Here is a 16,047-nt window from a genome sequence, read left to right as displayed (position 1 = left end):
TGAAATACAATTTGAAGTCTGTACAAATGCAGCATTGAATTTCTGTGGCTCTGTATCTAAATTTGGGTTGTTGATGCCCAAGAAAATTGAATTCAAGCTGGAAAGGTGCAAAATGCTATCAAAGTGACCCTGTCTAATGCAACAGACTAGCTGTGACTGTTTTATTCCTCCTTGGAAAAAACAAACAAATTAGGCTGGTGAGATATGGCTCATCTTTATTAGTCTGTAGGAAAGGCAAATTGGGTGGGTTGCTGTTTGAGCTGAGAACTTTCATGAGAAGAATTGGACCTTGAACAAGTTTGGATTGAAAACAGAAAACTTTTAGCTGTAGGAGCAGTGAGTTTAGGGACAGCCTTACAGCTTGATTAGTGGAGATGGGAGCCCTAACTGAGGTGTACCTCTGTCTTTTTAGGAAGGAGCTTTTCAATGCACAATGAGCTCAAGTTCTGGGTTTAATATCTCTTAGGCTCAATTTCCTGACTTTAGCTGGGCAGTTTCTGATGGCTGGAACAGCATCCCATGAGAACTGCTTTTGGCTTTGTCTTTTTGGGGAAAGGTACCAAGGTCTCTCTGCTCCTGGTGTGTCCTTGCTTCTGTGAGATCAAAGTTGCTATCAGAAAGATGTATGAGGTTTCTTCATTTGAAAGTGCCAGCCCAGTGAGTTAGGCTGGTGTGATTACCCTGATACAGCAATTCCAGCAAATCTTCCCATAGCCAAAGCTGAACAATGGTGCAAAACTTTGACCTTCACATTTCAGCTCAGCTCTTATGTCTTTAAAGTACAAGGACTTATGTCTCTCAAAGTTAGAACTGGCTCAGTGGAAAGCTGGACAGGACAGCACCATTGGGCAATGTATTTCCAATACCTTTCTTGGTTTCAGCTTCAAAAAATGCTTTCTCAATCAGAATTGAACTTCTTCCTTCACAGAAGTTTTGATTGAATTATTTCAGTTTGTCAAAGATAATTGACAGAACAGACTTTAAAGTTTGTAGGGGATAATTGAGGCATCTCTGCTTTTATTTTCAAGCATAAGGTTTTTTGGGGGGAACAATAGCAAGAGAAAAAAAGAAAGAAAACAAAACATGTACCTTGGTAAAAGAAACTGAACCCAAAGCATTTGAACATTGTTTTTTCTTTATTTTTAATGAAATCCATGTAATGCTTTCACTGAAATCTATCTATAAATCCAATAGAATCACTGCTCAGCCTATATGTGATGTAATGGTAGAAATTACAACAGATTCCACTGACTTTTGCTGTTAGATCATTAAAGCCAGATTTCAATTAATAAAACTGCTGCAAAATTAGAGTGTCTGCAGGGGAGATAGCCTTGGCCAAAACTGCAGCCAGCCAGATTCAGAAGATATGTTTGGGGATGCTTTTCTTCAGAGAAGGGTACAATAAATGCTGTAACTGATGTAAAGAAGTCTATGATTGAAAAGTTCTAGAAGCAGGAAAACTTGTGTCATTCTGGCTAATTTCTTACTGTGGTCATTAAGGGACAGAGAATCACAAGCAAAGAAGAGGGAAGAGGAGTTTTTGGTTCTTTCAGACTTGGCTGTTCACCTGCTGAGACAGACTTCCCTGGAAGAAACAATTTTGTACCTGTATAACTTTGACTGAAACAGAGAAAGCTCTGATCTAGACAAAGTTGTATCTCTAAATTGATTTGCTGGCATGTTTTTCTAGCAGGGACTGAACCTAAGCACAGTGGGAATAACTAACCCTCCCTTTAGCTTCCCTTTAGGGTGGGGAAAGTCCTGGTTTCTCAACAGCAGAAAGGAGAATCTGCTTAAAATACCATAGACCTATTAATGGTTTTTTAAGTTGGAAAAAAGTCTGTTTTTGTCTTCCACATGGGAAAAATCTGCTGTAGAAACAGCACAAAATTGAAACAGATTCATGAGCAAACCCATAGCAAGTTGTCTGTGCTCTTGTGTGTCCCTTAGCTGCACAAAGGGGAAAGTTGTAGAAGGAAAAATGCAAGTTTTTACTTCAGTGCAAACACATCTGAACCACTTTCCTGAGTGTCACCCCTTGTCTCTTGCTGGTGTGCTGTGTTTTGCCAGACCTGGCAGCATTTGATGTCACATGGATTTATGAACATTACTGTGAACTGCACTGGACAGTGACATCAGAGCTTCAGAGGACGTGGGCACTACGTCATTAATGGTCTCAGTCACTGCTCTGAGCTGGCCTTTGGTAATCTTTGTTTTACAGGGTTTTTGTTCAGATACGGCTTCTCAAGCCCTGGCAGCGTCAGACTGAGAGCTGAGAGCAGGATCCTGTTAACCCTGCAAAGACTCAGACCTGGCAGTTTGAAAATAACTAATTCTTTGAATAAAGTGGAATCAGAAGTGTAGCCACATTTCTCTTCACAGAGAAAAGCAAGGCACAGTTCTTCCCAAGAATATTTCTGAGATTGACATTCTCTGAACCTTAGAGAAAGGAAAAACAATTCTTATCTCATTTGCTGTGCCTGTGTTGTGCCAAAGTAGAATGCAATATGGAGATTGTTTACCCAAAGTGATGGTGTTTTGTTTCCTTGGCCTGTCAGGGCCAGGTGTGTGTGTGTTGGGACTGTCAGCTGACAGTCATGAGATTCTCTGCAGGGTGTGCAGAGTTAAGTGCTTGGCAGATTCAGTTTAGATGTATTGTAATATAATATAGAATAATATAGTATAATAAAGTAATTAATTAGCCTTCTGATAAGATGGAGTCTTCCTCATCATTCCTTCCTGCCACGGGGATCCCTGCAAATACTATACAGGAGTTTCTCATGCTTCTTTTTTATTATCACAACATAGAAGAAACCCATTAATTTTTGGTCTTTTGTTAAGATATGATTCCCTGTGCTTCTTCCTGATGTATTTCCCCCTGATCCCTCAGAGTGCTGTTTGGATTATCCTCCCAGCTCTGCAGTTGATGAGTCCTTCATCTTCCCCCCTCATGGAGAAGACTCAGGCCATTGCAAATAAACTGTGAGCAACAAAAATCAGTTACAGAAAACTTAGTAAAAGTGCCCAAGAAGTCAATTTATGTAGGTGAATAAGGAAAAAATGCTTATTGCAATCACATCCATGGAGTGCAAAAAGCCTTTTGTGATGTAAAGAAATGACAGCATCAAGTAAAGTTTGCTATGCAGTGAGGACATAAAGTTACAGTGATGGTCAGTCACATCTACTTATGCAAAAAGGATAATATTTTGCAGTGCAGGGAACTAATGACCCTGAGACTACAGTTCTGCAGCTAGAAAGGCTGCACACAGCTCTAGCAAAGATCCTGAAAGTTTTTGAAGAGCAAGAGTGGTCACAGACAAGTACAATAAAAGTGATCATATAAGGAGCTGCTTCTAAAGAGAAAAAATATAATAGTAAATATACATGTATATGTGTTGTAGAATGCCTCTTGTCTTTCTTGCTGCAGGACTCTGCCTCCAAGAGCTCTGTTTATAACTAATATTAACTAAGGAATGAAGCTGTGGCTGCCTCCAAGAAGTATAAAGGAGTGAGCAGTGATGGAGAGAAATGGGGGTGTTGGATTGAGGGCTACAAAAGATCAATGTCATTAAAGGCAGCATAGAACAAGAAAAGTACAGGCTGTGTATCAAAAAAGAACTTCCTAATAGCTGGATCTACTGGACAGGGCAACAATTTCCTAAGGGAGAGAGCAGAAACCCTGTTATTTCAATCATTTAAACAAAACTGGACAAAGCCCTGGAGAATATATTGTAAGGAACAATCATATGCCATCCCCTGGGAATGGATAACATGACCTGATAAAGTCTTTTCCTAGTGGTTGCAACGATTCTCTTCAGATTGAGAACTTGTTCTGGGCATGATTTGTCTTGGGACTAGATATGATGTGAGCCTCAGGTCAGTCCTCTGATTGATTCAGAGAACCAAGCAGAGAGGAGGAAAGGGAGGAAAAGTTTGCAGGGACAGTCAAAAATAGAGCTCATGGGAATATATTGACTCAGAAGTCAGCTGTCAACTGCTGCCCAGCTGGAAATCCAGCACAGAGCTGCTGTTGGTTTTGGGAGGAGTCAGGAATGGTGCACCAGACACAAATTTGGTACACCAGAATCACTGCTGCTTGGATGGTTGTCTCCTCACAGAGCTGAAGAGGAACCTTTCCTCTCTTCCCAGCCTCTTTTCTGAAGCAGAGGAAATTTTAAGGATGAACTGAGATATTGTTCTATCTGTTAGAAAATGAACTGGTGAGTGTTGGCATCCTTGATTTCTTGGGAGGTGGTAAACCAGGTGGAAATTACCTCAGCTGCTCTGTTGCCTTACTCAAAAGAATTGCCAGGGACTGCAGACATCTTCTATCTGAGCAGTAAAAATAGAAGCTAAGTTCAACCAGAGGAGGTTTGAGATAATCAGATCTTCTGTGTCAGATAGATGAGCAAGAAGATGGTGATTTCATGGTGCCATTTGAAGTTTCCCACTTTCTCTTATTTACTTTTTTAGTAAACCCTTTTATAGTGTAAATTTTAATCAGAAAAAAAGGGAAATATTAGCATTCAAAGGTAAAACAATAACAAACACAAGTAAACGTAGATATCTCAAATATTTGGGTTTTTTCTAAAGCAACATCTTCCAAATTTTGTCTTTTACTAGAAGCAAGATGTTCCTTGATTAAACAGCAGTAGTCAAGCCTGGTTTCCTGTAAACTCAAAAACATCCCCAGTTCTCTTGAACCCTGACTTGCATCTTCATCCTTGCAGGCAGATTTCCATCACAGGCTGTTTTATAAGGTGATGGAGGCGTCTTATTCCTGCAGTTCTCTCCCCTGCCTCTACATCTCACCCCACCTTGCAGGACCTCCAGCTCTGTTTCTTTGCAGTAACTGGCCAGAGAAGGAGCTGATCCCAGCTGCAGCTGAGCCTGCACTATGGGTGTGTGGATTTTTAGGCCCTTTTATGTGTATTCACAGAATAACCAGATGGCAGGCCCAGCAGAACAGATCACTATCAAGTTCACATTACAGTTTCTTCTAAGTGGTGGAAATTGGTGAGCAGCTTCAAAGTTATCGTGGAGGAAAAACAGATGGGCAGAGATATGGATATAGATGGCTCATCCTTACCAAGAAATGAGAAAAACACTGAACTAATTAGAAAAATGAAAGTTTTTTAAGCCTTGGTTTAAGCCCATAAACCTATTCCTTACTGCCATAACCCAGTGGGTGTTTGAAAGGCCCAAATGTGACCAAATCTGTGGTTTTGCATTATGCAGAAACAATAGCTCTCAAAGGAGAGGAGCTGTGTCCTGCTGGGGTCTAAGTCCAGGAGGAATACAAGATCTTTTCCAGGGGAAGCAAAGAAGTCCCCAGGAATTTCCACCTGGGGGAACATTGAAACTACCTGGGCACAAGTCTCTGACAGGAGAGGTGCTGAATAAGCAGCACCTCCAACTGCTCTGCCCCAAGGAATTGAATGGATTTGTGTCCTCACCTCCCCAGAGAGGCATCAAGCAGGGAAGAGAAGATGTACATGCTAGTGCTGGAGTCCAAGCAGGGAACAAGGAGGGAAGTGCAGTCTAAGCAGTCTGAGAACCTCTGGAACACAATTCTCCAGTGTCTCATGAGCATGACCATACTGAGAGCCTTGCAGGGACTGGGACACATTATTTGCCTTGATCCTTTGAGAATCCAAAGGAAATCTCTTCAAGAGGGTCAACTTCTTACAGAGAACACCTGACTGTATTTCATGTCATCCAGCTGAAACCAGCCAAACCAGAAGTCCTGCCCTGAATCAGAAATGACCATGGCTGTGTTTCATTACATTTCTGCCCTTGAATCCCTATATTTCAGTCAGTGTGAGAAACACAACTGTCTTCCCAAGTTCCACCCTCAAGAGGACTGCCCAGAATGCTGTTACAGTTTTTAGCTTCAGTTCCTGCTCCATTGAGGCTGTAAGAATTCAGGGCTGTGTTCTTAAGCAGTTGCCCAAGCACTCTTGGTACTTTTCCTATAATTGAACCTTCCAATGGAACATGGCTTAGCCACATCTGGTAATGGTCAGGGCTGGGAACTGATGCCAACAGGAATTTGGAGTGATGCAGAGCATCCACCATGCCAATTTTTACTGCAACTTGGTGTGTCTGGAAGAGAAGCTATGGGAAAAAGATTGCTACCACTAATGCTCCGGAGCAGGAGGTTCAGGTTCCATAAGGGAGGAGATAATGTGGGATGGCTGCAGACCAGGATAGTAGAGGGAGTGAGGAAATGTGGCAGAGGAATGAGTGAGTAGTTATCAGTCTTACCAGTTTTGGACAAGTCCTTCAGGTCTGCTGCTGGCTGTGCTGACAGGCAGCAGATTCAGCATCCCTGGTGAGCTCACAGGAGCCACTGCTGCAGAAGCAGCTCCTGAGGCCAAACTCTTGTCTGCCCCACCTCACAGTGTGCATGAGTGGCCTTCCACCTGCAAGACTGGCTTTGGCTGTCTTCACCTGCTGCTCAGCAGATCCCAGAGATCACAAAGAGAAGCTGTTTCTTCCTTTTCCTCCTCATTTTCTTGCTGCATGTTGCCTGTGCCTGCCTCTCCCACCAGAGTGATTTTGAAGCTGTTTTCCCTGAACATCTTGGAAGTTTGATTTCAAGATCAAGAAGAAAAGAAGTCTTCCCTTGTGGTGGGGAGAAAAAATCCCTGGAAGCCTGTTGCATCCCTGCCACCCAGAACTGGAGGTCTTCTGCAGGTTTGATGTAAAACAAAGCAGTGAGTGCAATCTCCAAGGTGGTGTGACCTTACTGCTGCAGCCAGGACATGGAAGCAGTTTTAACAGACCAGGGATGAGCCAGGATGAGAGGCCATGCCAAGCTTGTTGAAGGATTTAGAATTTGAGGTTGCATCTGGGCATGTCAGATTCTTTTTCCTCTCCCGTGATGTCTCTGTCTTCACAACAGGAGATGATATTATCACATATTGCTGTGTGTTCCTGTAGGGAGACATGTGCCATGCTTTATCCTGACATCAGAGACTGTCTTTTGAGCATGGAAGGGGAGGGTATCTTTGAGGATGGAAAGGGGCGTACAAAACTAAAGAGATTGTTCAGCTGAAGTCTACAGTGAAACCAACTGACAAGGGAATAAAAGAACAAAGAGGTCCTGGAGATGTTTGAGGAGAAAGGCAGCAGGATTCAGGGAGAGGCCAGACGTGGGAGAGAGAAGAGGGAGCAGTGAGCAGAGCCCATGTGCCAGGAGGGTGGTGTAGCTACACAGCAGCTCTCATCCACGTAACAGCAGCTCTTGATTACCTTTCAGGAGAAAGTCTTTGTCCTGGTGAATGAGTTACTACCAGTTAGCTAGATAAAGTATCTCTCTGATCCCTCCTAAAAATCTCTTTCATCTACACCACAAAGGCCACGTTGTTTCTTCTCTCTGCTGAAAGCTGAAAGCACGAGCAGCAAATCCAGCAGAGACACAGCCTGATCCTTGTGGCGGTTCCTCTGACGTAGATGAACCTCTGAAGTGAAGTGTGTGACATCAGGAAGATGTTTTAATCTGAATTACACTTGCCCATCTGAAGAACAGGTGCCATTATCCTCTCTTCATTATCTCCTGGCCTGGGCTGCTGCCAGCATGAGTAAGAAGGGTTTGAGTCACAGGGATGGAGAAATTAATTCCTTTCCTGGCCCAGATGCCCATCATGGGGATGAATGATGCGTAGATGGATGAGGGGAGAAACCTCCTCCTAAGAGAAATAGAGCATCCCTCATGAATAATGTAGAGCATTGCTTTGAGATTCAAGACATCCAAGACTTGTTGCACATTGAATGTGAATGTGAATGAGGCTCAGCTGCTCTGCAGACACACTCTGGCCTGAGCACAACCTATAACAAACTCACCACTGCCACAGGTTTTATTTTTTAACACTGGCCATGTACTTGGCCTGGTACCAGTGCACATCTAGAGACAAACCTCTCTCAATCTCTGACAGAGCCCAACACAGAGAAACACTCAGAAAACCCATGCAGGCTCTATCTGTGCTACTAAGTGAAGCAGATCTGTGTTTTGTGGGACATAGAGGCTAACAGAGATGTCACCCTGAGCGCCAGAAATAAATAAACACACGTACTGCAAATGTACTGCACCAGGAGGGCGCTTGGTTCCAGGGGACCCTGGCCAATGCTAGCTTCACTGTGTGGAGCAGGCATGGACTTTGCCTAAGACAGTGCTGGTTATTCCAGGGGAAACCATAATCTGGATTGATGACAGACTGTGGACATCCTGGGCTGGTGGTGGAATTCATCCTCAGAATCACAGAATTGTTAAGGTTGTAAAAGATGTTTAAAATCAGGTCCATTGGTCAACCCAGCACCAGTGCCATGTTTGCCATTAAACCATGTGCTCAAGTGCCAAATTCCAGTTTTTCTCAACACTCCACTGCTTCCCTGGGCAATCTGTTTTAATGCTTTCCATTCCTTTTCATTATTTTTTCCCCCTAATATCTAACCTAAAGATCTCCCCTGGCAGAATTTAAACCCAGTTTAGTTTGCTAGAGTAGATACTGCCTTGCAGTGTTGGAGATGGCTACTACGTAGATACAATACACTGAATATATTCAGGATTTTTTCCCATAATGTTTTCTTTTTGTTATGGATTTACTTATTCTGAGCAGTCTGTATCATTACAATAGCATGAATTTGTTTAAGATTCTTTTTGCCCTGGAAGCAAAGTGTTATTTCAGGGAATTTGTGTTGGAGGACAGGACAGATGTTGCAGACCTGTCTGTACCCTGCAGCTGAGTGTGGTGCAGAAATCACTGATGTAGATCTCAGCAAGCTGCTCTGCCCACATGAGACTGCAAAGTGTCAGAGGTACTTGCTTGGGGCCTGAATGCAACATGGAATTTTTGTGGATAAAAGGTCTATAAAGTCATGAGTGACACAAAGAAGGGGAATGGGGAACAATTGTTCTTGGTCTTTTCCAAAAACGAGGAGATCCCATTGCCATCAAATGATAGAAATGAAAGGGAAGTAAAGGAGCAATGGCAATTTTTTTAGAGAACAGATGGTTGTTCTATGAACCTTCTTGCCACAGGATGTCAAAGACATGGAAGGGGCAATGCCCAAGCTCATGGAAGAGAAATCCATTTTGCGTTACTAAACCCAGCAAAAACTGGCTTAAGAAATCCCTGAGCAGCAAATAATGAAGCTGGCACATGAAGTTTTTGGGGAAAACTCACATGTAATCATAGCATTCCTATGCTGCTCTTCCTCAGCCATCTGTTTTTGGTCACTGTTGGATTCAGGGTAGGTGTGCACAGAGTTCCTCTGCAGGTTCTGCTTGTGGGCTGGTACACCGGACAATGTCTCTTTACAACCCAGAGAAATATACTGGGGTGTTCCCCAGCTGGACCTCATAGAGATTGTAATGAATATTTTCTCTCTATGTCTCTTCTGAAAGGCACCATAGAAAAATAAGCGTTGAAGAAGGCTGTTAGTGGTTTTTCTTCAGACCTTTATAGCTACACTCTGGCAAACAACAAAATAGAATTCTTTTTTACTTCTAGAATTACATGTAGGTGCACATGTTTTTCGAGAGTTTTTCATCAGAGAATGGACGAGGCCTGGAGAAACCAAAGACAGTGAAAATCCCAACAGAGTACTGATTTGGAGCTACCCCTTACCGTGTGAGTCTTGTCTTCCCTTGCTTACACCTTCCTGCAGTTCTGCTTGGTGTCTGTAGCCCAACTGTTCCATGACTGGGAGGAGATGGATTTTGTGGTGTATTGGTGCTTCACAGTCCAGAAGCGACACTGAAACACGACATTTCTTTGTGCCAAGCTATTCTTCTTGGTGCCAGCCCAGATGAACTCTGTCTTGAAAGCCTGAGCAGCTGGGAGGGGGTTTGAAATTGAGGGAGAGCCCTAATGGCATTGCTTCCAATCAGAGTGAGAGTTATTTAGACTTTCCTTGATCATTCAAATGATATCTCATTAAACAGCGGACAAAGCTGCCTGCTGTGGTCATTTTGCTGTATTGCGGTACCTCAGCAAAGCAGTTGTTGTACTAGAGTAGGATGGGCAGTGTTTGTTCAGGTGTGGTCCACTGTAAAGCTCCTTCTATACCTTTCTCACCCTTACCTCAGCTCTGTGGCTTGTTAAGGGATGCATGTCCTGTTCCCAGTACTAAGGTCTTCTGTTTGATATTTCTTCTTCACCACAGAAGAGAGAGAAGCCCTGATGTCATCATTAATGCTTCTGTTTTTCTTTAAGCCTTCTGTTTCTTAATAATGACACAAAGTCATCTCTTTATACTCTGCTAAAGGGCAGTGACATTTGTGTAGAGGAAATCAGGAAGAATTTTGCTAGCTGGAGTCTTCTACCAGGGCAGTTGCTTCCACTTCTGCCTTTCCTTGATGCAAGTAAAACCCAACTCCCTGGAGACTGACTCTGTGACCTGTGTCCTTTCCCAGCATTATTGCTCCTTTGTGCCCCTCTTCCTCTGGCAATTATTCACCTTTCCCTTTTTCCCAGAGGCAGTCTCTGATGTAAAGAAGGCAATGGTTTTAGATTTGAAAAATACTGAATTTCAGAGAACATGCACTGCTGCAGTTTACTTTCCATGTATTACTCTGTGCAGTGCTTGGTGGGTTCTGCAATGCTTAAATAATGGAGAGTTAGGTCTGTCTTTGGTGTATTTTCACACCCCTCATTTCAGAATGTTTAAGGCAATGGCAATTCCTTAAAGCTATATTGTATAGGATAAATAAGTGTCTCTAATCCTCTATGCATTAATCTATTTGTAGTGTCTTATTCCAGCTTCATTAATAAAGTTCTTTCTTTACCCCAGATTCATGGTGAAAATACAGTAAGAGACATTTATCTGATATTGGGGAACATGAGTATGACTTGGGAAGGAGCAGAAGTCAGAATTTCTGGATTTTCTATCTACATATGTGAATTGGAGGGAAACTAAAGCCTGCTGGTGTCTGTACTTCCCTATCTGTAAAACAGGGCTATGGATATATTTGTATTTTATAGGATAAATAATTACAAAGTCTGTGACAAAACTTAGAAATTAAACTGTGAGATAACATGCAAGCACATCATATTAATGTTTTATTATGTCCCTAAACTGTTTCTTGGGGATATATTTAATGAGAAGGATATAGTGAGATCAAAATAAACTTTTTTTCACCCCAAATATTTTTTTAGAACCCAAAGTAAAAGTTGTTTCCACCAACTGCCATCTCTGCAACCATCTGGAAAATCACATTTTCTGAAGCTTTCCTTCTCTTTATCATCTGTAACTAAAGCTATAAAATAGGAAGACGTCCTTAATTAACACCCCTGTAGTTCAAAAGCTGATCTTAGTAATGAGAGGCAATTACAGCCTTTATTGAGGGACAGTCAGATGGAACTAACCCAGCATCAATCTGGTGAAGACACTTCCTTTTCCAGGTAATTTGGAAACTGCTTCTTATGATAAACAGACTACCTGGCTCAATACAACAGGTGTATCTCTTTCCTCTATAACCTGGAAAAGAACCTCCTATTTTGAGTTTTGTGCTTCTTTTGTAATGTGGTTTTCACAACCCATCCATCAACAAATACCAACTGACCTAAGAATAAACCTGTTGCTTTTTGAAGGGGATTCTTGCTGGTTTTCTTGTTTTATTTTCCTTCTCTACTCTTGCTTTACATTTTGTCTGGTGGTCATATTTTAGTTCTAGTAAAAGTGCAGACTCTGAGATGCAGCCCCATCCTGAGAGGAAGGCAGAATTCTGGGTTCTGCACCTCAGCCCTGGCATGGCAGAGCTACAAAAGATCTAGAGAAGGACACAGAAATGATCAAGAAATGTGACTTCTGCTATACGAGTTAAAAAGGCTGTGGCTTCAGTTTAGACAGGAAAAACCTGAGAGCAGAGATAAAGCTGAGTTTAACTGAAAACATGAAGGTAGCAGATAAGATTTAGAACTTCAATTCTGCAACTAAGGTGTTCTAGCTGAAACAAGGAGATATCCTTGAAATTAAAATGTACCTTTTTTACATAGCAGATAGTGAACTTCTGGAATTTGTTGCCACAGGAGATTGAGGAGGTGTGCAGTGTCAAGGGTTTAGAAAAATAATTAGACAAACTCAGAGCAGCAGGTCCATGACCTGAGTCTAAAGGTGATTGATGGGCAGGGCTCCTCAGTGGTCCTGCCTCTGTGATATCTCAGGTCAGGTCTGTCCTCCAGCTTCAGATCTGTAAGATCTGTGTGGGTCTGCTGAATGCCCTGTGTTTTATCAGCCAGCCATCTATGAGTATCCTGATATCTCAGGGGTCTGGTATAAAGCTAGATGGTTCTTTCTGGAAAACTGATTTAAACCCTCAGTATCTCCAATGCAGGCAGATGTATTGGAGACAGTCACTCAAGGTGACCATCATGATTAGGATATCTTCATTTGGCTGTTTACAGGTAGTTGTCTGCCAGTGCTGTGGGTGTCTAAATTATTCTGTGGTCAACAGATGTCTAGTCAGTCTAATGGGGACCTAATGAACATGATCAATGAGCAGTCAGAACTGTCATTTCTTCTTGCCAGACTTGGGATGGTCAGTGAAATAACTCATGCTGCCTGTTTGCATAGAATTTTTGTTGACTGCAACAGGAGTTTGGACACATAGAACACATGCAGATAAATAAATGTAGGTATATTAATCTTGAACAGAGTTCTGTCCCAAGATTGCTATTATAATGATTCTAGAGAAATAGTTGTCTCCTGACAATAACTCACTGACCTGTTTTAGACATCTCTGTGTACACAACAGGAACGGCCTTTGTGAAGTTCACAGTTCTTCTCACTGACTGTAAAGGGATTCTAGATAGTGGTACCCACATGGTGAATGGACACAAAGGCTAAGTAGGTCCCAGCCATCTCATTTTGGAGATTTTGGTACAGTCTCTTAAAATCCCAGCTGTAAGAAATGTAGATTTTTAAAGCAATGTAATCTGAATAGGTATAATTATAAAATCAAAAAGCCCCCCGCTTATGGTTTGATTTAGAATGATTAGCCATGATTTTACCATCTGAAAACTATGCTGTGAAATGTGGTATATCCTCTATTCTTGGATTAGTTTAACATCCTGATGAAATTGCCTTTGCCATACTAACTGTCAAAGCTGTAAAACTATGGCAAAAGCTGGTAAGTTGTTTATTCTTCCAGTAAGTAAAGGTAGAATTGGCATTAAATCCCTAAATTCCTATGGTGTTCCAGCAATGAGTCACTTTCATTAGATAACTAGGAGAAAGGCTGATTCAGTATGGGAGAGTTTAAAAGGAATTTCTTTGGCTGGTGGGCCCGTGGATGTTGTTAACTCCATGCTGTCAGCAGACACAAAATTTGGATGCCACCACCATACACTGGTTTTGGGACAGAGCAACACCACTACTTTAAAACACCCTGAGAAAATCCTTGGAACACAAGCTCTATGAAGAATGTTTGAAGGAGCTGGGGCTGTTTAGCCTGGAGAAGAGGAGGCTCAGAGGTGACCTTATTGATCTCTACAACTTCCTGAAGGAAGGCTGTAGACAGGTGGGGTTGGTCTCTTCCACCAGGCAGCATTGACAGAACAAGAGGACACAGACTCAAGCTACATCAGGGAAGGTATTGGCTGGATATTAGGAAGAAATTTTTCACCAAAAGAATAATAAAGTACTGGAATGCTCTTCCCAGGGAGGTGGTAGAATCACCATCTCTGAATGTGTTTAGAGAAAGACTGGACATGGCACTTGGTGCTATAAGTTGAGGTGTTAGGGCATAGGTTGGACTCAATGATCTTAGACGTCTCTTCCAAACTCATTATTCTGTGATTCTGTGATCTATTTCCAAAGTTTCCACTTTTGCCTGTGACACTGAACAGACATGGAATTTCTTCAGTTAATCAATGAGATATAACCTTGTTTAGGAGACTCAACATTGTTGAGGTAGAACATTGAGGCAGAATGGGCTGCTCATTCTTTCACCTTCCCACTCCTGTGTGAACGTTGCTGTTCTCTGCCTTGTTTACTTCAGGCACAGGGAGTGGGTGAGGAGATATGGGAAGATGGTGTGACTGCAGTGTCCCTTCAGTTTTGGATCTGGCTGTGGCATCATGTGGTGATGTTTGAGGGTCCCCAGGACGAGGGAAGAGATGAGAAACTTGACTCCATGTTTCAGACGACTGATTTATTATTTTATTATATATATTATATTAAAAGAAAATTATATACTAAAACTATACTAAAGAAAGGAGAAAGGAAACATTAGAAGGCTAGAAAAGAATGGAATAAATAATAAAATCCTGTGACTGCTCACGGCCTTGACACAGCTGGCTGTCATTGGTCATCAAGTTAAAGCAATTCACATGCTGGGTAAACAATTCTCCAAATCACATTCCAAAGCAGCAAAACATGGAGAAGCTGAAGCTTCCCAGCTTCTCAGGAGAAAAGAGCCTAGCGAAAGGATTTTTCAGAAAATATGTCTGTGACAGGGACATATAGAATGTCAGAGTGATTTGTGTGGCTTGCTTGATGGGGGAACTGTGTCCATCCCCTGCCCTGCTGACTGTGGTGTGTTTCCATCCCCCCTCCAGGTTACGGACATGCTGCCCCAGGGACGGATGCAGGGAAGGCTTTCTGCATGTTCTACGCCGTGCTGGGGATCCCTCTGACCCTTGTCATGTTCCAGAGCCTGGGCGAGCGCATGAACACCTTCGTCAAGTACCTCTTGAAACGCATCAAAAAGTGCTGTGGCATGAGGAGCACCGAGGTCTCCATGGAAAACATGGTCACTGTGGGGTTCTTCTCCTGCATGGGGACACTCTGCATTGGAGCAGCAGCCTTTTCCCAGTACGAGGAATGGAGCTTTTTCCATGCTTACTATTACTGCTTTATAACATTGACTACGATAGGGTTTGGAGACTATGTGGCCCTGCAGACCAAAGGGGCCCTTCAGAAGAAGCCTCTCTACGTGGCTTTTAGCTTTATGTACATTCTAGTGGGGTTGACAGTCATTGGGGCATTTCTAAATCTGGTTGTTCTCAGGTTCTTGACCATGAACAGTGAGGATGAGAGGAGGGATGCCGAGGAGCGGGCGTCCCTGGCAGGGAACCGCAACAGCATGATTATCCACATCCAAGAGGACTCCCAGCACGGCCGGCCGCGCTACAAGGCCGAGGTTACAGACCTCCAGTCAGTTTGTTCCTGCATGTGTTACAGGTCCCACGAGTACACCAGCCGGGTGGTGTCCCACCAAAATTCGTTCAGCTCGAAGCTGAACCCCCAGTACTTTCACTCCATCTCTTACAAGATAGAGGAGATCTCGCCAAGCACATTAAAAAACAGCCTTTTCCCATCTCCTGTCAGCTCCATCTCACCTGGGTTGCACAGCTTTACAGATAACCACAGGCTGATGAAACGGCGAAAGTCCATTTAAAGGGATTTGTCTTATTTTGCTTTCCTTGTTTTTCCCAGTTCTTTGTTGTTTTGGGGTTTTTTGTTCCTTGAGTGAGACGGAGCGAGGCCAAAGGGAGTAGAGCAAGCCAGTCCTCCTCTGAGACTCAGCTCTTGAGCATGAAGCATGGATTATTACTGTTCCAGCAAAGTATGCCTTACATTACCCCCTTGGTGGATGGCAGAGGATTCAAGGTGACGTGAAGTGGGTACCAAATCCAAAGTTGCACACACAGCTGGGAGCCTTCATGTGCCGCTGGCACTCCTGACCTAACAAACTTTTTTCCTCACGAGCAGGTTGCAGTGTGTGTGCGTGTGCCTGTGTGAGTGCTGGGTGCGTGTGCGTGTGTGTGTGTGTGCGTGTGCAATTCCACAACCAGTGCCATGTGACAAAAATTAAAGCATCAGGTATTATTTTTTTCTTTTGCCCTTGAAGCAGTTGTGTTCTAGCCTGCTTTTTTAGATTGCTTCCAAAAGGAATGGGGAGGGTGGGAGGGGAGCCAATTTGTTTTGTTTTTGTTTTTTTTGCCAAGAGAAGCATGCGCCATAAGCAGTCAATATACCAGGTGTATCATGGTAAATTTTTTAATGCTAGATTTTAGATTGTATTAACATTAAAAAAAA

General features: G+C 42.8%; 1 protein-coding gene across 1 annotated transcript in view; it reads left to right on the top strand.

The window, feature by feature from the left end:
* Window positions 1-15,821, top strand: part of KCNK9 (potassium two pore domain channel subfamily K member 9) — a 90,219-nt gene extending 74,398 nt beyond the window's left edge. The window contains exon 2 of the mRNA XM_030971683.1: window positions 14,565-15,821. Coding sequence (XP_030827543.1) covers window positions 14,565-15,406 — 842 coding nt within the window. The 3' untranslated portion in view covers window positions 15,407-15,821. The remainder of the gene's footprint in view (window positions 1-14,564) is intronic.
* The last annotated feature ends 226 nt before the right edge of the window (window positions 15,822-16,047 follow it).

This window comes from Camarhynchus parvulus, chromosome 2, assembly GCF_901933205.1.
Source record: "Camarhynchus parvulus chromosome 2, STF_HiC, whole genome shotgun sequence".
Taxonomy (NCBI): domain Eukaryota; kingdom Metazoa; phylum Chordata; class Aves; order Passeriformes; family Thraupidae; genus Camarhynchus; species Camarhynchus parvulus.
The sequence above is the reverse complement of the archived record's forward strand: the minus strand, read 5'-3'. Positions and strand labels throughout refer to the sequence as shown.